The 27,243-nt window shown below is 34.5% G+C and overlaps 1 protein-coding gene across 1 annotated transcript in view; it reads left to right on the forward strand.

Moving 5' to 3' along the window:
• The first annotated feature begins 2,692 nt into the window (after window positions 1-2,692).
• The window catches only part of PolZ1 (DNA polymerase zeta catalytic subunit), a 48,430-nt gene continuing 23,879 nt past the window's right edge, over window positions 2,693-27,243 (forward strand). Inside the window, exons 1-13 of the mRNA XM_089244889.1 lie at window positions 2,693-3,062; window positions 6,558-6,713; window positions 7,558-7,765; window positions 8,011-8,085; window positions 8,216-8,297; window positions 11,211-11,392; window positions 13,177-13,271; window positions 16,241-16,345; window positions 17,118-17,199; window positions 17,288-17,331; window positions 18,570-18,632; window positions 19,621-19,923; window positions 20,150-26,181. Of these exons, the coding sequence (XP_089101015.1) occupies window positions 2,978-3,062; window positions 6,558-6,713; window positions 7,558-7,765; window positions 8,011-8,085; window positions 8,216-8,297; window positions 11,211-11,392; window positions 13,177-13,271; window positions 16,241-16,345; window positions 17,118-17,199; window positions 17,288-17,331; window positions 18,570-18,632; window positions 19,621-19,923; window positions 20,150-26,181 (7,512 nt within the window). The 5' untranslated portion in view covers window positions 2,693-2,977. The remainder of the gene's footprint in view (window positions 3,063-6,557; window positions 6,714-7,557; window positions 7,766-8,010; window positions 8,086-8,215; window positions 8,298-11,210; window positions 11,393-13,176; window positions 13,272-16,240; window positions 16,346-17,117; window positions 17,200-17,287; window positions 17,332-18,569; window positions 18,633-19,620; window positions 19,924-20,149; window positions 26,182-27,243) is intronic.

Below are 27,243 nucleotides of genomic sequence, written 5' to 3' on the forward strand. Positions count from 1 at the left end.
AAATTTATTCTTTGGTAAATTTAGTCACATGCTCAGAGAAAGGTCTTGTCAGTGAAAGTAGGGCACCAAGTATTATTGGATTTTTATATGGGCGAGTAAAGCTTTTTTTAGGATCCTCAAATTTAAAAAATCACACATCTTTGACCCTGGTCGATATGTTTCAAAAACTAATACTGCATTTACTTTACCTATGAATCCTGTCGAGTCATTTGGGAATAAATGTCCTGAAACTGTGAAAATAAAAATGACAATATTCAAAATGAAAAAATAAAAAAAAGATTTTTCCAATTAAGATATATTTTTTGGAATAACAGTTGGGCACTCATTCTCTGATTGTTCACTTCATTAAAAGAAGATGCTATTACGCAAAATTTTAATGTGAAGAGTGAGCCCATTCATATTTGTATCTCACACACAATTATTTCTAACATCCTTATCAATGTTTTTTGAATAAAAATTTAAAAAACATTACATTAAAATTTTTTTAACTGAGGCCAAAGCTGCTTTGAATGTTTCAACCAGCTTTGACTGAGGCAAACTTTAGTGAAGTTAAATAAATATTTTATTAGTAAATTCTGGTTTGCCGGAGTTACCCATGTCCCCCTTTGGATGCTGAAAAGCTTCTTGCAACGGAGCCTGGGTGTTTTGCAGTTTCTACAGCTATAGTGGAATTGGGAAAACACTCCTTTTGTAAGGTTGAGAGAGTTGTCAAAGGGTGAATTAAACACCCTTTTGATCCAAGGCATCATACCCGTCTGCTCTTCTCCCACAGTATACTGGCCCTGACCAAGGGTACAAAACCAAGGGTATCATTTCTCGTTTTTCAGATTCGAGTGTGTTAATTAGATGAAGACATTGGCATCTGAGGCCCACCCTTGTGGGAGACATGACCAGGGCTCCTGGCCTGTGCCCAGGTGAACCCATCCATTAAGACAGTCATAGCACTATGATGCTCAGAGGCAACAGATTTAGATGGGCGTCTATAGTCTCTGCCTTCACAATGTATAGAGCTCTCGTCACAGCAAAGAGTTTTGCCCATCGAATTTATTGCACCAAATTAGAAACATCAGTTTATAAAAAATACCTTGGGTAGCCAGAGATTCAGTTAATCGAGGGTCTAAACACTTCACAGTGCCGTCATAGCTCTCACCTGGGCATGTCCTGGGGCCTCAGAAAAACGAGAAGTAGTTGAATTTTCCATTAGGGCCTCAGAAAAATCACTTGGCCTGGAAGATGGCCCTGCTTCATGGAAAGACTTTAATATTAAAAAAAAACAAAAAAAACCTGCGTATATCGTCTTTGAAATTAATTCTATTAAATTGCAATTGAAAATCCCTCGTTTCAGAGAGAAGGTAAAATGTTAATTGAATTTTAAAAATCCAGTTAGGAAATCTGAATCGTCTCTTGCGGGGGCCTGTTTCTTGTATGGGGCAAAGGAGGCATGTGCCCAGTACCAAGGCCATAGTGAGAGGGGATCAGAGTGTCTGGTTACCCCCTTCAATGTTAGAAAAATTATTTTTATGGAATAACAAGAGGTCAATTGCTCCATCACTTTGGTTCCCCCCTGAAATATCAGTTCCTCTCCAAAATAAATTTCTGGGTGCGGCCAAAGCCATTCTTAGGGCCTCCGGAATTTAGGCACGGCCCCACCATGCCTCTACCTTGAAGAACACTTTCTGTAAGGGCATGGCTTCCGCAAGGGTCGAGCTGAGGGCTCCACAGTCCGGAACGATTCGTATATTTTGTTTTTCACACTATAAATTAACTAAGAGGGCGGGGGGGGGGGGGGGTCTGCCAAAGATCATAGCCTAGGGGCGCCCCTGCTGCAGGATATGGGGACCATGTAAAGAGATTTAAAAAGGAATCATATTTACTCAGGGCCACAACTAAAAAGAAATAGGCCTTGCTCTCTGGTGATTTTAGCCATCCTCACTTTTTTTTTTGTAAAATTGCCCTTTTTTTCCTCGTATTTTCCATGAAGCCAACTTGAATTATTCCTTATTATAATCAAAAGGATTACAATTATCGTCCTCACTCATAAATTATATAATGATTATTATGACTTAAAAATAAGAATATCTATCTCTTATATTTGTTATGTTAAACGTTTTATTTCGTGGAATTAATTTTAACCCATTGAAATTTGTAGAAGTACTGCATTTCCCACCATTGGTGATTTTTCGTGACTTTATGACTTTCGTGAATAGTTAGCAATTTTACTTACTTCTGGCATCATTTTTGGCAAAAATCAGCGATGTCCTGTATGTTTATCGGGAAAATATGGTCATTGCATTTGTGATGAATGAAATGCTGTTGTAATGGTCCGCGGAGTCATGATGGAAACTCGGTAGAAAAAGTGTTGATATATATTTGATTCTTCTACTTGTTTTCCGAAGATATCTAATGAATGTTCTAATGTCAGTGAAACTAGAAATTTATTTGAGATATTGGATATTTTTTTTCCTATCTCATTACAACTGGATAATCGCAAGTGGTTCTGAATTATGCGTGGACAAATAGCAAGACAGCCCAGAAAGGATGTCGTCATCCATCAACGAAATCCGTAGAAATTTTTTTCCTCCAAAACTTCGTCAGTTGGAGTTCAAGAAGTGCCATCGCGATGAAAACTACTGGCAAGTATATAAACATCGAGAATTAAATTCACCTGTTATGGCAACATGTAAGCCAGCCTTTGCGTAATGATGAATTCAGCGAGCAGGCAGTTGGGCGACGTAGTGCTAATAACAAGAAAAAAATTAATTCGCGATTAATTTCGCTGAATTAATTCCCTTCACTAATTTTTATTTTTTTTTGCGAATTGATTGATTAAGATGCGGATCAATTTAGTGACAGCACGCGCTGTTCGGGGTGAGTTGATCGTCACCTCGGTCACAATTTCGTGACTTTCTTCCTCCTTTACGGAAGCAGCAGCAGCCTGTAGTGGGTTTTTGTTTACATGCTATGAAATATTTACATCATGTTGAAAACGGTTGAATCATCTGAATTCAACATGGACATGATGAACGATTCCTCGGAATCCGTCAATGTTACGTCATCCCTTGGTGAGTACAACGGAAAATAAATGTCTGTTTATATAAATTTAAAAACCTACAAAAACAAATTTTCAATTCTATGTTAATGGTTCACGGGGGTGCATCTTGTTTCTTTAAAGCGTTTGTGTTGTTTCTCTTAAAGTATAATCGAACTTTACTCATCTATGAATTATTTTATTGACATTTGTAAATACTTTACTCTGAGATTTTAATAGAAAGGTGAATATAATTGAATTTGAAATGCAATTGAATGACTGATCTTTCCAGCTATTGATGAGCTGGGAATGTTGGAAAATAAAACTCAAATGCTTTTCACAATTCATTCACTGCTGTTATTGCTTGTCATTAAAAAAATTAGCGTATGAAAAAAAGATGTTCAATGTTGTTCCCCTAGTACATGGTTTTGTATCAGTATTTAAAAGTCATTTATTTTCCAACGTCTTTAATATCGCCCCCATAGTGGGACAATGAAATGATCCAGGGATGTGGATCATGAGGGGTGTGTCCTATAATATAAGATTTTATTAGTTTGCTTGAATTGAGGGCAGTGAGAAAAACATTTCTGAAGAAGTAGGCAGTATATAGAACAAGATAGGTTAAGAAAATCTGTAGTACACTAAAAGTCTCATATAATGAGCATGTGTAAAAGACCAGATATCCAGTTGAGGTAAAGTTCATGAAGAAATTTCACACTAGACTATGCGGGGAATCGAACCACCATCCTTTTGCAGGCTAGGTGAGTAATCTACCATTAAGCTACAGAGGACTGATATTTTCCCTCCTTATCCTTCACAAAAAAAAGGATAATACCATGGATTTTACAAAGTGAGAAACAGTAAAACAACAAACAACACCAATCTTAGACTAAATAAAGGATCTAGATTAAAAATAAAACATTCTAGATTAAATAAGGGACCAAGATTAAAAATCAAATTAAAAATATCACACCTTAGACCAGATACCTAATCAAATATTAAAAAAAACATGACTTGCTTTTAAATAATAAGAACCTGTACGCTCTTGTAAATAATTACACAGCGAGGGCAAAAAAAAAAGTCTCTGGGTTCAATAAAAACACAATTGAAGGATTAAAGTTACAACGGTTAGTATGCAAAAAATTTATTAAAATAGAAATGTCTACACACCCTGAGAGAATCCATATGTAATCCTGAGTAAGTAATCCTGTAAGTAATCAAGTTCGAAATGAAATATTTCAATAAAAAAACTGAATATAACATACTGGGAAAACTATGTATAGTACAATGTATGGCAAACGAAAAAAGCTCCGAAAGGTGTGTGTGCGCGTGTTAACAGACTCGATCAATTCAAATGCTGGGTTAAAGCCTATTAGAATTATCAATGAACTCTATAGGTGACCTCGCCTCCAGGCAATAGCTGGTGGGGGGGAGGGGGGGGGGAACAGCAACAGAATAAAAAATTGGCCAACCAGGAAAAAAATTACCAGTAGACTAGAAAGGAAATCTCCAAAAAGTTGCCAAAGAAGAAATGGATTAAACATATATACTGTAGCTGTGTTCCTATGTTTTAACCCTTAACTGGTGTGGTGGGGTCATTTGACCCACACACATATCCTTCAACAGGGGTTGATAAATCCTAGGTGGCAGGTTACCATGGCGACTAGAAAATCTGTATTGGTTCCTGATATTTTCTATATGTGATTGTTAAATTGGAGTCCAAGAATGACAAAAAAAATTGTGATTTCATTGTATTACGTCTTTTAACATGTGAAGAAATTATGAAGTTTCAAAAGAGTAAACATCATTTAGGACATAGTTTTCCAACCTTTTTGGTCCCATCGCCCCCTTCTTCAGAATTTTTTTTCTTCCATTGTCCCCAAACGCAATCTAACCCATAAGATCCTATGTTATACCTGTAGCTTCTACCGCCCCCCTAGAACATTCCATCGCCCCTAAGGGGGCGTTAACGCCCACGTTTGGAATCACTGATTTAAGACCATGTTTCTTGAGCAAAAATCACAATTGGCTCCAAAGACATTTGGCTGGTGCCTAAATATTTGTTTAATTTTTTTTCCAGATTTTTAGGTCCAAAACAGGTAATTCTTTAACTTGTTTGCGACTTGAGGACTCCTTTCCATGCTAACAGACCAGGGTTTAAGCTAGATAAAAATTCTGTTAGCAAAAAAAGCGAAAATGGGAGAAAAGCTTTAGCAAAATACTACAATGCTAATGATTGGTAGGATGTCTACTCGATTCGTGTCTCCTGTAAGTATTTTTTTTTGAAAGTGGCTACTATTTCTATCACATTGTCAGATTAGCTTTCGCATTTAGCAAAAAATGGGACTGTAGCTCAAACCCTGTAATAGACATTGACATAATTTCCAATAATTTTGTGCTTTGCTCGGATTTCAATCCAGTTAGTCATACAGAAAAAATCAGGTGGCGATACCAATTTTTTAGTTGACATGGTGACCTGGCAACTGGGATTTGTCAAGTTCTGAGCCAATATTAAGGAAATGCAAAATATGAATTTGGTAAGTTCCAAAATCAGGAAACTTTTGCTATAATGTCAACAAATTGTTGGAAATGAGTTTTTCTTTCTCTAATAATTGAACAAAAGATAAATTTCTGCCAGTTATCTATATGTCTGGGTGTACATATTCTGTACCCACCATTCTTTAATCACCAGTCCAATGAATATTATGCATGCTTTTAAATGTTGCAAGGTTACTTACTGTAGCAAGATAGCTTTTAAAGGGTGACACTGGTTCTCATTTTACCTTAAAGTTGAAGAACCAAAGAAAACCAACTTCGACTGAGTACCATAGTGGAAGGATGGAACCCGCGTCCTTGCTGATTGTTATATCTGATATATACAAAGAAACCTTGCTACAATAATACTTGATATGATAAATCCTTCCACAATAATACTTGATATGATAAATCCTTCCACAATAATATTTTTTCAAGGCTTAATTAGAAGTGCTTGTCTAATGCTAAACTATTGCCTCTCAATATAATGATAATCCATCTGCAGCAATATTTTTTCTTGGTCCGCAGAGTATCATTATATCAAGGTTTTACTGCACAAGATACTTGACCCATGACCTCAACATCCTGTAGCAGGGTCCCTCTAGGCTGAGGTCATTTGTAGTGGGCAAAAACAAAAAAATTATGAGATTTGTCTCGCACTCCAGAGCTAGAGTTCTGTTAGCCCCACCCTTAGGGGGGGGGGCATAACTTGACCTTCAGATATCACTCTGTGTATAGTGTATATCAGTTTTCAAGGCCCCTTCTTCCAGCATAATTTGCAAATTAAGCTTACTCATTGTCGAGTCATCTTCTCTTATGAAGTTATTTTTATTCAATTCCATAAGGTGACATTATACAAGTTCAACTTGTAGAAGTTCAACTGTACATGGTGTACTTATTGTCATTTACAATCGAATATTTTTCATCATTATCAGATATTTACCAGATTGTATTCTCATAAAATGCACTCATTACATTTGCATTTTTTCCCCAGGCATATTATCGGAGTCTATGTTCCTGACGAGAATCGTGGATGTTGATTATTATCAGAGTTTTCCATGCAGAGGGTTTGATGCCTGTTTCTCTGATTTTCGGGGTTGTGAGATCTACAAAATACCTGTCATCAGAGTTTTCGGTACAACTCCGGCTGGTAAGTTTAATTGTGAATGTAGAAAGCAAACTCTTAGCATATTTCTTTGAATATCTGCCATGGCACATCTGTTTTCACAATGCAATATAATTCTAGAGCTTTCATATTAATTTTTTTTTGTCCAGCTGGATTGTGCTGAGGAAAATAATCTATAAATTAGATTAGTTTTTCTCAAGAAGAACCTCTTAGAACAGAGGTGCACAACATCCAGCCTACGGGCCAAATGCGGCCCACAAAAGGTGTTAAAAAATTGTATCAAGAGCTCCAATACAGGCATCACGTTTTATTCCTAGGCTGACTAAAGGGAAATGTTGGGAATAGATATTTCCTATAGGAAAAATGCATTGCGGGTTATTGCCAAAAACTTGCCGAAGGTAAGCAAAGTTGCCATTCATCAGCAAAAGCACAGAAAAATCTCTAATTGCGTTAACTGCGAGGGCTAGGCAAGACCAGGGTAATGGCAGTCACCTAAGGAAAACCACATGCTACATGAGTAATTTGTGGTGAAAAAGAGAAGCTGTGGGTCACCTTGCCCATTATGCCAACTAGTCCTGTTCTCTCCTACCCATCCACTTCAAAATAGACCATGCACATTTTAGTAGACTGTGAGGAAGTAAAATTATGAAGGCCATTTATAGTAAATATAATTTGAGATAAAAAGGTGCATATATTAATTATTTTTTGAAAGATTTAATTGGCAGTATGGTTCAGATGAACTCTGTACTCAAATTTTTTTTATTTGTTATTTTGCCAATATCTTGTCACGATCTGGCAATGTTTATATTTTATTTATTATTTGAATCTAAGTAAAGTGAATTTATGCAAACTAATTTGTTTTGTGCAGGTCAGAAAACATGCTTGCATGTGCATGGCATATTTCCATACCTTAGTATCAAGTGTGAAGATAACATGCCACGGAATGCATCAGATGGTATATTTAGGAAATACACGCAAGAACTGGCTCTGAGTATAGATAAGGCTATCAACATCGCTTCAAGAAAAAGCAATTCAAGTCAACATCATGTGTATAAAATAGTTATGATCACAGGAATGTAAGTTTTTTTATGACATTAAATAGTGATATTAATATTTACATTAATATTGTTATCAATAGATGCTATTAAAAACTATAGAAACTTCTTTATATACTTCTTTTTTTTAAATTCAAGATTATTCTCTCGCATTTCATAGAATTTTCACTCCAGCTTGTCTAAATTAGTTCTGTTACTATGTATTTCATGATATTTCATTTAATTCATTGAAATTTAATCTTGATTCCATTATACTTTTAATACAGACCATTTTATGGTTACCATGAGAAAGAACAGCCTTTTCTGAGGATATACTTTTACAATCCAAACGTGATTAGCAAGTAAGAATTTTGTGTTTGATGAATCGTTATGCTGATTGGCAGCTTTGCTGCTAATTTTTTTAGTGGTATTTATATCTACGGGTATTGTAAATGACAATTAAATTCTTTTATTTTTTATATATTTTTTAAGGGCTGCTGAGCTTCTAGCTGCTGGTGCTGTCATGAACAGGGTTATGCAGCCTCATGAAGCGCACATATCATATATTTTGCAAGTAAGGGTTAGAAAGTTTTAGTTTACAGAATCAATCAAATAATATATTGTTTTTACAGATTAATGTTTGATGATTGTATTTTTGTTTATTAATGCCATCGTTCAACCAAGCTAAATCATTGCTTCATAGAAAAAACTTCATTTTTGCAAGATTATTAGGGAACATATTGTTTTCAAAAAATAATTATTGAAACTTGTTCAGTGATATAATTTATATATTTGAGTTTATTTTTTCAAAAGAGAGCACAAAACATTTTTTTTTAATGCACTTTTTAATGGTTTCTGAATGTTTGGGATGAGCTCTGTCAGACTGCAACAGAGTTTATTTAAACATGAATGATTTTGGTAGAAATTATAATGTAAAGTTAGTCATTTCTACCAAAAGGAACACATCCACTTCATTCATTCACTTTGGTATTTTTCATTGAAAAGGGAACATAACAAAGTGGTGGGTTTTATTGGCATTAAGGGATTTTTAAAAAATGACTCATTTTTCAGAAAAGCTTTCAAAGTTGCATTTTACCGTAGAACCTGTAGATAACGGATACCCGTGAAACTGAAAATTTTGTCCACTAATGAGAAGTGTTCATTCATAGATTGTTAACTACATTCAGTCCTGTTGATATAATTCAAAAATGTCCATTAGTGGAAATCTGTGTCCGCTAACAGTAGTATTCATTATGAGAGGTTCCACTTTGTAATGATAGGTTTTTTTATGTTACTCACAAGAGAGTAGTGAGGATACCCCTTCCTTGTCTAGCAGATAAATTTCTAGTTTGTCAGAACTTAAACAGCTCTAATTTTTATTAAAAGATAATGTGATAATTTCCACTTATTTTCCTCCAAAAAGGAACATTTTTAAAATTTGAATGTAGATGACGCCCTTGAGTGTTGATCAAAAAACACGATATTTAAATATTCTTATACCACTTCTGTATGCTAGCTGTTGGGCTATTTCCCACTTTTAGAAAGCAGTCTATTCCGGCGGAAAAAAAGGTTTTTTACATGTATTCTGTAAATTCAGTAATTGTGGAAGTGTTCCCTTTTGCAAATAAGCTCCTTATTTTCGCAGTGGCTTTTCTGTTCTCATCAGCAATCTATTCAAAACTTACAACCAAGTACCAAAGTTATGTGTTTGTTTTGGAATAAGAATTCTGTAGAAAGGCATTTAAAGCATATATCCAATACATACCATAAAAATTTAACTTCACCGTAAATAGAACTTAGAGCCTAACTTCATGACCTAATGAATGATGGCAAAAGTTGCAGTCTCTGTGTGTGATTTAGTTATCTTCTTTAAAAACCTATCAAAACAAACTTGTTTTTTTCCCCTATGTTTAAAAATGTTTCCACACTTATTTGATTCCCATTGTTCGGCTTTTGAACAAATCCACATTTTCGGTTGAAAAAAGCTTGTTCAAAATTTCTTGTTTTAATTGTTGTTGTTTTAAAATTTATAATTGAAAATTACTCGCACTGATCCATTAACTGGATCAAAACTGTTCTGTTGAAGAATGAGAAACTGACTTCAAATAACCAAATTCCTCCAGCAAGTCATCTTGCAGCCAGTCAAGGTTATGATAGTACAAACTGTGTTACAACTGATTTCTAAAAATTGAAACTAGTAATTGAAGTCAAGTTAAGCAGGCTTTAGTTTTCATGTGTCAGGTCAGATTTTCTCCCATTGGATTTAGTATTGCGCCAACCATGGAAATAAGCTATGAAGAGAGACTTGATTTTTTGAAAATGTTTTCATTGGAAGAGTGCAGGTGTGTTGGGAAAAGGAATATGATGGAAGTGTTTAAAATTTTCAACAGGATGGATAAAATGGACCACGAGTTATTAATGTGTTGTCAATCAACTGTTTCGACAAGGGGACACCAGTATCAACTACTACTACTAAACCACACGTACCTCGTTCATATTCCTCTGCGGAACCTCTAACAAATTGGTACATGCGGGAATGTGTGTGCAGTGAAAACTGACGTGAAGTTTGTTTCTGTGTAATGCTTGTTATGTGTAGTGCTGCCATCTGCCACCAGTGTTTATAACCATGAGTGAAGTGTAATGGTTGAATAATTGATCATTGTAGGCTTGTTGCTCGCTGTGGCGAGACTTTTTTAATGGGTAGATCGGCTTGCATTTGCACCTCGAAGTTGGGAACCACAGGAACAAACGACGGTGGGGTTCGAACCCGGATCCTCGCGATGAGAGTCCGTCATTATGACCACTCGACCACCACAGTGGCACCAGTATCAACTGGTAAGGGATAATTCTAGGTTGTAGTGTTACAGGGAGTTTTTCCTCTATTAGGGCTGTGAATAAATGGAATAACTTACTGCTGGAGTTGTGAATTCTAACACAATTTACATGTTTAAAAAGAAATATGGTAATCATATATTGGGATTAACCGAGAAGCTATCCATACTTAGATGAGACAACCATAATTTTTTATGGGCAGTATATTTATATTTTATGATAATTATTGGTTTTTTTATTGCTCTTATTAGATCGCTCGTTTGTGATGTAGTTTAGATATATATTCGGCAACCAAATTTTTATGGGCATCTTTTTTCAGTCACCTGGTTGGGCATTTTATCTGTTGTGTATTTGTACAACATAATAAATGTCAAGTTAACGGGGGTAGTCGAGTTATCATGATTCTCCATTGTATGAGCAACTGTTTAAGAAAAATTGTAGCAAAATGAAGTCCATGTATCTCTTCTATGTGTTAGAATTGTTTCATATCATATTGCTTTCTCTGTTTTCAACTCTATATATTTGGTTATATAAATTTTAGTATGTATCCATATTTTTGTAAGCACAAAAGCTCAAATAGAAATCTCATCATGTAGAAATATATAGTGACTAAAAAAATTGTCCAATTTTAATTTTTTTTCCTTTTAACTTTCAGTTTCTAATTGATTACAAATTGTTTGGAATGAACTTCATCGGTCTCAAAAAAGTAACATTCAGAACCGGAAGTGATGACTATTTGCCAGTGGGCTCTCCAGCGACCTCTGCTAAAAGCAGTGTAAAACAGTTGTTCACTGCTAGTGCCATGACTAAAATATGGTGCAAGGAAGCTGTCAATAGGTTAGAAATCAATTTTGGCTTTTACTTTTGAAAATGTATTGCATTTTATTATATATAATTGTTAGATTTATTTGGTTTATTTCATTCAATAATTATTTGTATGGAATTTGTGATATATGCCTCTATGAGGTTGTGATGGTTATCTTTATTACTTTTCATGCCCTGAGACATAGGGTTCATTCCCAGAGACCGCATTGTATGATACTAGACTGAAGTTGGGTTTTCTGTGGTTTCACTATTTTGAGGTGGATCTCCATAAATATCTTGCCACAGCAATGTCTTAGACACATAATAAAATATCATTAATTTCAACATTATATCACTCACTGAGAGAAACAGATTTCAGCATAAATCAAATACTTAGATCTTTACTTTGTAGTAGATCATATTATTACAATATTTCCGATAAATGGGATACATTTTCTGTACTAGTGTAGTAGAGGTGCATGTATGGTATAGAAGAAGAAGCAGCTGTGGTGTAGTATTCTAAGATGGTCACCTCTCCTTGCCTGCTATTACCCTCTTTAAAAATGTCCACAGTAGCAGACAAAATGCATACCATTTTACATCACAATTCTAAATTGAAATGAGTACAGTATTTTTTAATTTGTTTTACATTAATTTTTGATTCAAAACAGTTTGTTACACAATAATATTCATAATCAATATCTCATTCAGATATCAATTAAATTTCTACCACCGCTGGATAAATCTAGCCTGACATGCCTAGGAGGCATGTAAAAATTTTGACCAGGCTTGTATTTTCTCACCCACGTGCCTCACACCATATAAAGTATTGATTCAGGCATTTATTATTTTAAGTCGGGCATGTAATTTTATGAAACCCAGCCGAAAAAATTTAATTTGTTCTGCCCTGGTCAACTATTCAGAATTTGGCCCAAGATTTTTTATCAAGTATTTTCTAGGAAATATTTGTTTGTGGAACACAGGAAACAGTAATAATATGAAAGTTGAATATCCTAGAAAAGTATATCAGATTTAGGTCAACGTGGCACTAACATTAAGCTGACAAATATATTTTATTCTTTCCACACTGCTGCACTTTTACCAAAAATTTAATTAATTTCTGTTCTCTTATTTTAACATGTATAAAGAAAGAACCCTCATTTGTCAAAAATTGGGTCCCAAAAATGAGGAGTGAAGGTGTTCTTATACATGGATAATGTTATAGAGATATATCTTTTTTTTCACTTTTTCCAAATTTTAATCCTAAAAAATCAGGAGGGTTCCTTATACATGTTAAAATACTGCAATTTTATGTGCATAAAATGTCACTAGGAAAAAATATGTTCATTTCACCTTACAAAGAGCAGAGTAATATTGTCCTGCACAATATGCAAAAACCTTTAGTTAAAACTTTTTAAGCATGATATTGTTGTAATGATGATCATAACATTAGCAAAATGATTTCTTTTCATCCGCAAAGCAGAATGTGCCAAAATCTTTGACGTACGTCGCAGAACAATTAGCGCTACGGCAGAACAATTTGGAGGAATTTTAAGAAAAGTGAAAAAAAAAACCCCACTATTACATTTGTATGTCGATTTTACTGCAGAACATCTCTAGTCAGCCGAGGGCTCGTCGCAGAACATTGCTAAACATTCTACTTTGGGGCTTTTCATAACAAGCAACTTGGTTTAATAACATTACTTGATTTTATTTTTGTTGATGAGTAAAAATAAAATATAAATTTAAAAGTTCACGGCTTGTGTTAAAGTTATATCATATTGCTTTTTCAGAAGCTTTTTTCCTTTTTATTTTAGTCCTGAGTTGTGTAATAAACTGAAAAAGCAAACATCTTGTGAGCTTGAGGTTGACTGCTCATCTGATGATATATTGAATAGATTAGAAAGGAAATGTAAGTGGTTTAGTAAATGATTTTTTTAATTAATTGATGACTTTCTTATTTAATTTCATACATTAAGTTATTTTTTCATTCTAATTCAATGTATTGAGTGAAATTTTTTGATGGTGCATATTTCATTTATATAGTCGGACCCACTTATGAGAAGCTTGTTCTCAGCAAAAACGCTCATTAATTGTTTAAAGGCTAATGTGTTCCATAAATAGAACATGGTTTTATTTGCAAAAATATCAGATGAAAATTCATTCAAACATTTCTGGTTTTTTATCGTATATAGAGGAAATTTCAAAGTATTTTTTTTTTAAATAAATTCAAAAACTTTGAGTTAATATAAACTTTTTTGACATAATTTTTAAATTTGACATTTTTTGAGCATTTATTCCCCCATTTTGATTAGAATCTGCCAAAATTTCAATTTTAAAGTAAATTGAAAATTATTTCTTGTTTTTCTATCATTTAATAGGCCTATATCAATTAAAGTAAATAAATTAGTTTCTTTCTACTGTCACACGTGAACAAGCTACTTGCATTCAAAAACGACGCATGTTCTATTTATGGAACATTGGCCTTTCAAGAGAGCATGATTCTAGGGATATCTAATGTGCAGTGTGATGCTTCGATTTTGCCGTTTGAAACACAGGGTGTTGTCGTCATTTGACATGTGTATAGGGGCCATATATGACACAGAGGAATGTGCTTTCTGGGGTAGATTGTTTATATTGAATGAGTATTTTATGCTGTGAGTTTTTGGAGACCATACCTACAGAGGGACATAGACTTGGTTGAAGGGATGCAGAGAAGAGCTACACATTTCCTTATTGGCACACAAGGCTTGAGTTATGAAGAGAGACTATTTTTTGAATATGTTTACATTGAATGAACGCAGGTGTTGGAGAGACGTGATCGAAGTGTTCACAATTTTCAACGGGATGGATAGGATGGACCATGAATTATCAGTACACCGTCAATCGACTGCTTTTACAAGGGAACACTGGTATCGATTAGTAAGGGACAATTCTAGGTTATGGTGTCGCAAGGAATTTTTCTCTTAATAGGGTTATTAATAAATGGAATAGCTTACCCCCGGGGGTAGTAAATTCTAACACAATTGACACATTTAAAAGTAAATACGATAAGCATTTTGGCGTAAATCAAGAAGCTATCTGTACTTAGAATAAGACAACCATAAATATTCTTATGAGCATTGTATAATATTTCATCATGTATATAAATTGTTTGTAATTGCATTTTTAATTAGGTTTCTGTATTTTTGAAATATATGACATCGAGATTTATTATGGGCAGCTTTTTCTCAGCCACCTCGTTGGGCATTTTGCCTGTTGTGGCGTTGTACTGGTATTTATTTTTGCATTCTTATAGAAATGCAGGTTTTTGCAACCACAGACTAATCAAACTGAGATCTGCAATTGTAGATAATCTTGTTATATTCAGCTGTGTGTAACCAGGGCAAAAGATATCTCCCATCAGGAGAAGCTGTAGGATATATTTAGAAACTCTTTCAAATTCCCAGAATTAGAGGACATAGATATCTACCAATTACCTGCTAATGGGAACATCACGGATGAAGAGGATATTGTTGAAAATGATCTAGTGACAACAGTTCCGACTGATGTATGTGAATTGGTAGATATATTTTGCAACAACGAGGATGAGGTGTTAGAAACTCCTGAAGTGTGTTGTACTTTTACTTCCTTGACATGACAAGAACAAATGCTGTCTTATTTTCATGTTGTCATTTGTTTTGGCGCAGCTTGACCTAATTGGTCCTTGCGGCAAAGAAACCAAAATCCAATCCAAATCATGTTCTTCAAAAGATGTAATGTAGAAAACAGGAGCATTTTTCTTAATATAACTGTACCCCAGAAATGAAGAAATAAATAATCGTCAGAATATAGGTGATACCAGTTTCCACTTTCACCTTTCTACAAGTGGCAATGTTTCATTTATGGAACATCATGAAAAAAAAAATGTTCTTGAAATTTCAAAGTTGATCTATGTATAGACATGTAAAAGGACCTCGAATTTCAAAACAATAAGTGATTGTTCATAGTTCGACCTTTAAACAGTTAAATCCAGTCACTGGCTAAATCTGTATTCAAGTGAAAATTTGAAAATTAAGTCCTTATAGCAAGTATACATAACACAGTATGGATATTAAACATATAAAATATTTTTTCACTTTTTACAGCAACTTCATAATTTCTATTCTATTTCTAACAGTTAAAGCTTTTGGAAAAGTTTCCCCCCCCCCCCTCCCCTAAAAAAATAAAGAAATGATTCACAGGAAAAGAAAATTTCCATTGATAATCCTCACACTGAAACACGTATATTGAGTCTGTATCAGAAGTTGAATGAGGGTTAAATTAACCATAAAATTAAATTTGTTAATGATTATGCAATTAAAATTAAATCTCTTCTAAATTCTGATTGGTTTGTTTCTTATCTTCATCCTTTCTGTCTAGACGAAGTGTTGCTTATCCTGAACATTAACAACAAACCTTATTGCGTTATAGGCCTTTTGTTGAATTATTTGAATGGCATTTATCGCTGATAAATAGTATTATCTACATATTATGAAAAGGGCAAAAAGAAACTCAAACAATTTTGTGGTTCTTCAATTTGCTTTTCATTTTCTGTATTCTCATTTTTGTATTCATTTTTTCAAGGTTAATTTAATTTCCTTGAAAAAATAATCTGAGCTAAAAGTGATAGAATTGTCATACAATTAGCATTGTATCAAACAAATCATATTAATTTGCTTGTGAAATTTAGACTTTGGTTATAAGCGGGTTCAACTGTACCTAATAGTTGATGGAAATTTAAAAAAAAAAAAGAAATTGCACTCAATATTTATCTTCTGTATATTTCTCTTTTAATTCATTTTCAATTTTGATAAGATTTTGGATTGATTTAATTTTGTGTAAATTTATGCTTGCATACAGTGAACGAATGTAAAAATCCTGGGTTGCTTGCAATATGGGAGGAAGAAAGGGAAAGGAGACGTCAGCGAGGTGAATCATCGCAGATAACACCTGCCAGTTCGCAAGGTATTGTGCTAAAATTTTAAGAAAAAACTTATAATTAAATTTGGCATTTTGTAATATTTTTTAAAAGTTATGATTTTATACACAATCTCCATAACCATCATATTTTATTAGTAAGAAAAAATTCATAATGAAGGTACTTAATACATTGCATATGTTATGTGTGAATATATTTTAAATTTATTTCTTAAATGATCTCGCCAAATTTTCAGTGCATGATGGTGTCAAAAACATAATCATATATTGTATATTGCTGCTTTATGTATCCAAATGTGCTATTCAGGATGATGACAAGTTATTTTTTGATTATGCTTTTGCACTCTGTCATTTTGCAAATCCTCATAATCATTCTGTATCAGTAATACAAATAAATTTGAAAGTGACAGCAATTTCATCACTACCTCATCTTATCAGCTAAATTTGAATCAGGACCAATCCGCTTGAAGCAATAATTTTTCCTGAGACTAGAAAAAAAGGAAAAACAACCTAGCACTGGGAAAGGGTGTAAAAAGGGATGTCAAAGATCAAGTTTTTAGAACTAGCTTTAGACAGACAAAACATTTTAATTCATGCATCAATACATACACGTAAAAATAACCTGTTGATTTGTCGTTTCTGAATGAGGTGGAAAGATATAAAGGACTGCATCTGAGGGGTGTCCGTTAAGGGGACACCCCTCAGGTCTGAGAGGTTGGGGCTTTTATTGTATAAACATTATGAATACCTGTCATATTTCACTTAGAGAATGTGTTTTTTTTTTTCATCAATTTTGCAGAAAGATCAAAAGCTTCAGAAACAGAAAGTGAATTATTCTATAAAGAAAGACTTAAAAGTATCATCAGTCTTGGACCTAGAAAGTAAGTTATGATTTTTCTATTTTGGAAAGCTATTGTTAATGTTTTTGCAAGCATGAGATTCGATTGAATGCTTTTTTCTTCATTCTAGGTATTGTGGGAAAGGAAAAAACAGCCACATTGAAGGCATAATTGGTACATATTCTATAATTATAGTATTTTTCAATATGATATAGGTGTTAAAACATTAAAATTCTGGTTCTAGTAGAACATGAATTCACACAGATGATCAGGATGAAAATTTTTTTTCAAGTCAGCTGGTGACTGTAATCAATCATGAAAAAATTTTCAACTATAAATCAGATGTGATGAGTACAGCTTATAATGAAAATCTTCTATCACGTGTAATTTGTAATGCACCACCAACAAGCTAACGTAAAGATACCTATTTCTCAGAGGTCTGCTATAACAATAATTTATGTTAGAGCTATTGTAAGCTTTTTATAGAATTACTTTAAATGTTGTAATTTTTCATATCTATTATACTTTAAATGTCACAAACATATTTAATGTTGAAATTACAGTTTTGTAACTATTTGGCTATTTCTCCTTGTTTTCACCACATTTTTGTGTCCAAAAATGAGCACCTTTTTTCAATAGATAATTTCATGTTCATAATCACTTACAAATTCAAATCAGCAATCAAAACTTTTAGTTCATTTATACCAAATTTCTATAAGAAACAGGAATAGAAATCAGTTCAAACTTTTTTTGCAATCCAATTCCTATTGGATTACTAGAGCCACATTTTAGGAACATTAGAAACTAAATTGAGTGAAAATCACATGCAAATAAGCATAATGGTAAAGAAATATAGTTAGCTCCAGTGTTGATCAATTAAAACAGTCGATTGGTTAATGTTTCGAGTATTGAATATAGGTGGTTATATCAGTGGGCTGGTTCAAAAGCAAACTCAAAAATTACATTTTTGGCTTTGTTTGGAGTGTATAATAAAAATAATTTTTGAATTAATAACTCAAAAAATTACATTTTTGGCTTTGTTTGGAGTGTATAATAAAAATAATTTTTGAATTAATAACTCAAAAAATTACATTTTTGAGTTATTAATTCAAAAATTACATTTTTGAGTTATACACTCCATGAGAACATGGTAAAATATCTCTAAACATCCCCAAATCCAAACTCTCAGCCACCTTGAGGGGCATTTTGACTGTTGTAGCCTTGTATTTGTAGTATATGCTCTCCACTGTAATTTCATGACTCGAGTTCCATACAAAATTAATCTTTAAAATGTTGATGTCTTAAAACAGGAAATTTTTAGTAGTTGTCATCGTTAACCAGCCTGTCGATATAATGATCTTAGATATAGATACTGTCATTTAAATTTATGATTGTTGTTTTATTGTTTTTAGTCTCCAGTGAGTCATCAGGTGATCTTTCATCTCAGAAATCTGAAACTGAAAATATATCTTTTTGTAAGTCTATTTTCTTTTTGTTCTATTCGATTAAATTTTTGATACCATAAACTAAATACTTTATGGTATCAAAATCTTGTGTGCAGTATTTTTCTCTTAGGGGCCATTCAAGTATTACGTAAGCAGATTCTCAGCCATTTTTGAAGTTTTACACAGCAAAACACTGACACACCCCCCCCCCCCCCTCATCAGCAAAATTTCGTCAGCAGCTTAAAATATTTCATATCTTCAAAAAGGGGTGGTTGATAAAGTAAGCAAACCCCCCTACCCCCCATTGTCATCAAAAGTCAGCAAACCCGAAACCCCCTCTCCCCCTCGATGCTGGCATAATACTTGAATGATCACTTATGGCATTCCTGAAACAGAAGTTTTTCCTAAACTTGGCTTTTTTTAAAGATTCTGTTCATGTTATAAGTGATCTATGTTATCATAGCATGTAGCTTATTAGATTTCCGTAGCCCTTGTTCAGGGAAAACTGATTTTCTTAGGCCAAAAGGCCATTGTGAGTTTGAGTAGTATCGTGACTTGGCATTTCTCCAACAACAATGATTGGTATCATCAGAATATATTAGATAAAACCAACAGCAACAAAAAGAACAAAATTGAAACTATTATTTTCAGCCTTTAGTGCCAAAATGCTGCTGTTTTTAGTGATTCAGCTTGACTTGCCTAAAAACATTCAGTAAATTGGGGGCACATTCACCTTCCAAATTGGGAGCAAAACTGGAATCTACCTGATTTTTTGTGTTTTTTATTATCATGTAAGTCTACCTATTCTTTATAAAGGTACTTTTTTAAATGGGAGATTTCTGTCACGTTTCTGTACAAATTTTGCTGAATTATTGTTATTTAATTATCAGAAATTTAAATAAAATAATTTATTAAAAATTATAATTATTTGTATAGTATTCCCTAACTCTCCCCCCCCCCCTCTTTTTCTGAAAAAAAAATCATTACCTATTTGATAAAAATGGTTTTGTTTTGTTAGCTGATACTCAAGACAAGGAAGTATTGAGTGCGTTTCTGAGTATGGCGAATGAGACCAATTTCGACCCTGATCAAGACAGCATTTTAAGCTCCCAGCCACTGGTCATGGAAGAAGATGATGAAGCTGAAACAACAGAAATGTCACAACAGATATTTGAAAATGCTGATGACTGGCAATATTCTCCATTGTTTGGCGTTGGACGATCAGAAGAGCAAAATAAAATGAGTGATGATGACGATGTGCCAATACCTGATATTTGCATTCCTCAGTTAGATGGCACTGATGACAGCATCATGGAACAAGGTATGAGTGTTTATATATCTCATTATTTTTTTTCTTTTCTTATTATTTGTACAATTTTCATCATTTAGGTTGATAATCATCCATCATTATCATTTATTGCACATCAAAATATTTCTTTCTATACTTCATATTTTTCATTAACTTTTTGAACATTTTTTGCAATGGTGTATTTTTCTCTATTATTTTAAATGCAATAAACATGATTATATCCCTTTCTGTCATGCAGTGCCTAAGAAACAACCAGTGCCGATCCCTCCACAGCAGTTTTTCTCAAACAACAACAAAGTTAAAGACCATCAGTTCAATTCAGGACCATCAGCCCCTGGAGGATTGCTAATGAAGTCAATATCGTCCAATTTGTCACGCAAAAAGAACAGATCAAATGCATCAGATCAGTTGTCTCATATGACTTCACCCCAAACTTTGACAGCTGTTGATATCTTTGATATTTCATCAGCAAAATTGGAAACTGATATTATTGAAATCAATGGTTGTGCTAACAATTTATCACATCATCAGGCTTGCATCATTCCAAAATGTCAGCAAAAGTCAGAGGAAAAGATTTCCAAAGAGGAACCGCTTGTGATAAGGCCACCATTCCGCAAACGTAAAGAGCTATTTAATCTTCATCTAAGCCCAGTCAATTCACTGTCAACCGACACTTCTAAGAATGATAATGTGATACAACCAAAGCTGACATTGAAATGGCGCAGAAAACAGCTGTACAGTGATGACAAAATAAATGCTGTGGCTGCTGCTTCAGAACAGACGTTTGATCAATTACTGGACAGTACCAAGTCAGTCGCTGGAAATTCGAGTCCTATATTTGCCTGTGATAAATCTTGTTCATCATCTCCAAATAAAATGGCACAAAAACCCGATAGTAACAATGACGATGCTGAAAAAGCTATAGATGATATCGATAGAGTAACAGTAGATAAAAGTGATACGAGTCCAAAACAAGAAAACTCTGAAAATGGGTGCAGATCCTCTACACCATCGTCACCCAGTTTAAAGATGAAGTTCAAGTTTAAGAAAGTCAAGACACGCAGCAAAGAGTCTCGTATATATGTGGTTGAGAAGGAATACAATCATTCTGTAGATGAGCCTATGCCAAATGATCTTAGTGCTCCTAAAGTGAAGTTAAAGCTAGTAGACATACCACACTTGAATCATAACAATGATGGAAGTGATGAAAGGCTGTCTTTCAATGGAGGAAATGTCAAGAAAAAATTCACTACCAGTCGAATGTTGATGACATCTTCAAATAACCAAAACTCTAATTACAGATGTCCTGTGAAGAAAACGAGTGATTCTTCAGATTGCTCAAGCAGTTGTTCTGATATAAAATCTTCAAAAAAGGGTGTTTCTTTATCCCGTAGAAAGAAGTCAAAAATAGACAATTCATCTTCTGACACGATTTCTAAAGAGCACCCTGCAGATATGCATGATAAAAGATTGTCAGAATTGAATTTAGTTCTGATGAGGAACAAAACAGATGGTTTTCACTGCATCAACAGTTCAGAAAGAATTTCATCGAGTAGGAGATCTGAATTATGTGATAGTGAAGCCAAGTTACCTTCTAAGAAGAAATCCAAATTATCAATTTCAGGCCAGTCGAGTTCAGAAGAGGCGCATAACCCACCAAAGAAATCAAAGCATGTTAATTCTGCCTCGCCTCCTGCTGAACAAAAAGCAGAGCCATCAAAAGAAAGATACAGGCTTCCAAAGTTACATTTGAAGTTAACCAATAGTGATAAATGGACTGCTTGCAGTGAAGTTACTGATGAATATTTGTCTAGTAAAGATTCGACTTACAAAACACATGCTCACTATCATGAAAAGAAAAGCAAAAAGAAACCTCCCAGTATCAAAATTGTGCTGCCTCGTTGCTCTCCATCAAAAAACTTGCACAAAAGTTGTTCAGAATCATTTGTGGAGAATTCACGTAAAGATGCAGAAGTGATTGTAAAGGCAACAAAGGGAAAACCAGAAGCTTCTTGTAAGCCATGCTATGTCAAGTTATTGCGAATGAGTGAGGAAGTGGTGAAGCAGTATGCAAATCGGAAATCACCATCACATGAGACTGGAGAACAGCTTAACTGTCATAACTTAACTTTCTTTAATGATAGTGAGTCACAAAGTATGGAAACAAATTCTTCAGAGCAAGAGTCTCGTGATTTTGAATCTCGAAGTCCATCTTATGAGCTTTGTCAGTCAGCTTTTCCACCCGATGAGCCAGAGGAACAAATTGATGTGATGTGGAACCTTTCTTATTTTTCACCTCCAAGAAATGATCCATGGACTCTTAATTCTCCTCCGTCTTGTTGGTCACCGAACCCAGACAATACAGATTTTTCTAAATCAAGCTTTGAAAGTAAATCAGAAGAATTTTTATCATTAGCTAGTAGGATAAAAGTTGAAAGTGAAGATTCTTTAGATATGTCATCTGCAAGCAACCATTTCGACAGTGTCAAAGGATATATTAAAGACGAGTTCATTGTGAAAAGCTCTCTTCCTTGCATCATCGACAACAAATGCTTTTCTCCAGAGAAATCTGTTTGTTCCTGCCATTCTATGTCAGATTTTAAGTCTTTTCTCAAAGAAAGAGATTCTAAAGAAATTGTTCATAAGATATGGTGTTCCTCCTATCCCGGTGCAGAAAAACCTAATACAGACTGTTTTAGCAGGAACTGTAGCCCTGCTTCAAACCAAGATGATCATGGTTTATATAAGCCGTATAATGTTATGAATTTTCATAATCAAAAAAATAGTTTCCGGAGTGCTCAGATATCTGATAAATCTTGTAAAAGTTCTGAGTGGGAAGATTCAAAATTGTTACTTAGTCCCCCTCAACTTGAATTCAATGGCATTTCCAGTCATTTACTGTTGGATCAAAGGCAAAGATTTCAAGAGGAAAATATTTTATCAAACGATTCTGAACCAAAAATTATCCAGAGTGATACTAGTGAAGAGCCCCAGCCACAGGATTCTGTACACTTACAGTCTTCACAGAAAAAGTCAGTATCTTTTGAAGAAAAACAAGATGGTTGTCAAGAAATAATCAGTGACAAACTCTCACATGATGTTCCATCTAAAAAAGTAGAAGACTGCACTTCTCAAGATTCTGCGTCTAAAAGTGATAGCACTGATTACTTTTCTATACTGCCCTCTACTCAACTTTCACTTTACTCCATGCTGGAAGAAGATGATGATGACGATGCTTTGCAAGACACGCAAAACAATTTATATCTCTCATCAAGAGGTATTTTCGGTGATGGGGTGGGCGAGATGGCAGAAAAGAATGACAGTGCGTGTTATGAATCTAACTCTGAATTCAGTGAATGCAAAAATGACTATGTTTCTTCTGAGCATAGCACTACTCCAGTATATGAAGGTCAAGACAATCCTGGTTCAGAGAATATGGTAGCTGACCATGGTATTACAGATCTAGTATCTGTTTGTGAAAATGACTTCGTTCCAGCTGATGATCAGTGCAGCGAAGCAGATTCCTCTGATAACAAACTTAATGAAAAAGTTGATGATTCTTCGGAACTTTGTGCTGAACTTCCAGAATTACCAAAACCTGAAGATTCTGTAATGGACTTCTCTGGAAATGAAACAACATCGTCATCATTAAAGGTCACAAATAATGATAAGACCTCACAGAATGATGCTACTAGTGATTCTTGCACAAACGACATCACAGAAAATATGTCCAATTCAAATAAGTCTGTTTTGAGCATTGATCAAATTTTGCATGGCAACAGCAATATCAAGAAAGGAAAGCAAAAAACTTGTGTGAAAGACATACCAACAAGTTCTGAATCGAATAATCCCTCCTCGTTTGAAAACACTGCTACCAATCAAGAGAAAGCAATTCCACAACATTTACATTTGACTTATAACTCATGGAGATCTCAACCTATTACAACACCTGCGTCAGTTTTAGCTCCAAAACTGACTGAGCTGTTGAACAGCGGTCCTCGTATATACAATCCACTTTCTCAGAATTGTCTAACCAATGCTATATTTTCACAGGATAGAAGCTTAGATAATAACATTTTACAAGAGAGAATCGTTACAAAAAATTCCAGTCCTGTTCAGCTGAATATTCCATTTTTGCCTGGGTCAAACCCTCTGTTGGGTCCTCATACATTGTCAGGAATGAATGCTTATTTGCCCCAGCAGAACCAGATAGTGGTTTTACCAGAGGTAGCTGATAGGAACAGAGATAGCTCAGTCAAACCATCTAATGTGATATTTCCCACATCTACCGGAATTGTTCAGCTTTCTCCTCTTAATTTATTAACACACTCTCACAACAATTCCGTAGTGCCTTTGAACATTCCAGTTTCAACTATCAGCAGTGACTGTGTGCCTATTATAGAGTCTTCTATTCCTGTAACATTAAGCAGCGAATTTGGGGAAAAGTTTCTGGCAAACACTGATGAACACTCAAACAAATCTGAAACAAATAATGATGAAGGAGATATTTTGAGTAAACTCGTTAGGTCATGTGATATTGATATGGAATTTGAAGCAGGACAGGATGTGGAAGAAGGTGAGAATGGCAATCCCTCTTCCATCCCTGTCAACTCTTTCAACATTGATTCGAGTGATGCTCAACATAACCCATGTTCTGGAAATGTGGATTCAGAGAATGCACCTGGTTCTAAACACGGTTCCTATTCAGAAGGCTCATCGAGTTCAGGACTTGCTCCTGACATGGGAAATGCATTCATTCAGAATGAAAACAATTTGGGTGCCTTTTCAATAAATGCTTCAACTACAGGTAGCAATGATGCTGGCCAGTTCATTGGTGTTCAGGGAGTCTATGAAGAAAGACCAGGCTCAGTAGGTAGCAGCAGCAGCGGTATACTTCCAAGTCCTCTGATTCCTGTTGAATTTTCTAGTGATAGGGGTCAGGAAGTTTTAGATCAGGCAGGATTTCCCATCAGACCATCTTTAAGAAGCAATGAGAATAGTTTTTTATTGGATTCCCCTGGTATCCACAGCTTTTATGGAGATGAAACAATATATGGTTTCAACTCATCCATAGATTTGGACGCTCAAAATAATTCTATGTGGAGTTCTAACTATGCTGAAGATTTCCTTAATAGTGAAAAACAGTTGGATATCAGGGGTTCAGTATCATCAGCGAAAATACCTCATTCTATGCAGTTTTCACGCGCACAGACACAGCAGGAGTCAACATCTAAATTTTCACCATCAAGAAAGTCAGGTGAATATATTAGTGTTTCTAGTTGGCCCAATGTTACCAGGAATGGTATTTCAGACAAGAAGTTAGAAAAAATAATGAAACCTAGGCAAGAACCGCCATCAAGAAAAGAAATTATAACAACAGCCAATATATTTGGGCTTCCAGAAGAAAAACACAGTGATGCTTTTTATAGTAACTCTTTCGATGCAGATGGAAAACATGGAGACCAGTTGCATGCGGCAAAAACTTACAACGTGTCTATGTTGCCAGACTTTGAGAGTTGTTTGCTTCCAAGCAAGTATGGATGTCATAATGATAGTTCAATGTTAAAAGCTTTTCAGTCATCTGGAAGCTTCAATATTTTGAATGAAATAAAAAAAAATCCAAAACTAAAAGTTGTTCTGTCGGGTAACCGGCATGTTTTAATTACACCGAGCTGTTTTGCTCCTTCAATGCTGGATGTTAGAAAATGGCTAGCAATTCAACAGACAACCAGAGCAGAAAAAAATTTGCAGGTTTCAAAAAGTGATTTGAATAAAAGTGATTGTGCCACGGATATGCTTGAAGATGAGTGTGCTCTGGATCGTGAAGTTGAAAAATCACCCCTCATTTTGTGCAATTCCATTGATAGAACTGAAATTATGTCAAGATCTCCGGGTCTTTTTGAAGCTGTAGATAAGGACAACAAATCTCTGAACAGTATGCATCAGTCCAGGCTCAGTTCGAAAAATAAACATGACATTCCATTATCGAGTACTCCAGTACAGTTGAAAATTTCTGAACACAGAGATAAAAATTTAGCAAAGATTCTCATGCAAACTCAAGAAAGATATAGTTCCAGCCCTCCTTTAGATGAGACCCTCAGAAACTCCAAAGTAGATTGTGCTTTTTCTCCAGTGAATGCTGCAAACCTTTCGCCTTCAAAAAAACGTAAACTTCATTATGAAAATGAAGAGACTGTAAAGGGAGCTAGGATGATGCAAAGTGAAATGGAAGACATAGCTTCAACAATGAATTCTGTTGACAAAATAATGGTATGTACTTCAAGCTGTCAATTTTTGTTTTAAGAGATTCACATTATTATTATTATTTTTTTTTTTTTTGTGTCAAGTAAAATATTCATTTAGAAAAATTAAACAGATAAAAATGGATTTAAAATATATATATATATAAGAATGAGCCATAGGCTCACTTATTTTTTGGTTTACCACCCTCACCCGTTGGGTGGCAAGCCAAACTCTTTACTCCCGCCAGTGAAATATATTTCTTTGCATTTGAAACAACTTTGCAATTGACAAAATGCATTTGAAAAACCCTGTTACTTACTAATATTAAAATTCTGGCACTTTTTTTTATTTTGCTCATGATATTGCTCTTCTGCTTTCTTTCTCTCTCTCGCTCCAACAACAGTGTAGCAGATGAAAAAAAAAAATTATGGCTATGTTTCTCCAAATCATGGAAATCCAGATAACCATGAAAAATATTAAGGTTATTGTATGAGTGTAAGTTTTATGCTTTAGCTATTCACAAATCACTAAAAAGTTGGCAGTTCTCGTAATGTTATTTATATATGTGAAATTGATTTTCTATGTGTGTGTTTTGTTGTTTCTTTATTTATGGACCAAATGGTTCCAAAGATAATCTCTTAAAGGCTTGTTGATGCTCGCATCTAAAGGCTGTGAAATTGATGTTAGTCCACAATGTATCAAAGCCAACAAAGTTTTTCAATTTTTTGCATTGGCTGTAACATCTGTTCTGTGGGTATTGAACAGCTACAAAAATCAATCTACTCATTAATAACACATTCATAGCTACATAAATTACTCTTATTAATGAAGTAATAATCTAAAGTTGTCCGAAGATGTCTAGGATCTTCCACCTATCCCTGCAGCGGCCATATAGTTATATGATTTGGCAAAGTGGGGAAGGTCAATATTTTTCTCCTTAAAAACGCCCCTGTATAAACCGACCTCCCCCTTCAAATTAGGGGAATAAAATGACCAACAAATAAAACTTGGCTTGTACACGAGTATATAGCGTAGTTGAAATCTAATTGAATTAGTTGATATACAGGGTGGCCAAAAAAGTCTGTAGAA

This window comes from Pholcus phalangioides, unplaced genomic scaffold (assembly GCF_987345545.1).
Source record: "Pholcus phalangioides strain wild (caught in Gottingen) unplaced genomic scaffold, Ppha-v1.0 ptg000015l_1, whole genome shotgun sequence".
NCBI classification, from domain to species: Eukaryota; Metazoa; Arthropoda; class Arachnida; order Araneae; family Pholcidae; genus Pholcus; species Pholcus phalangioides.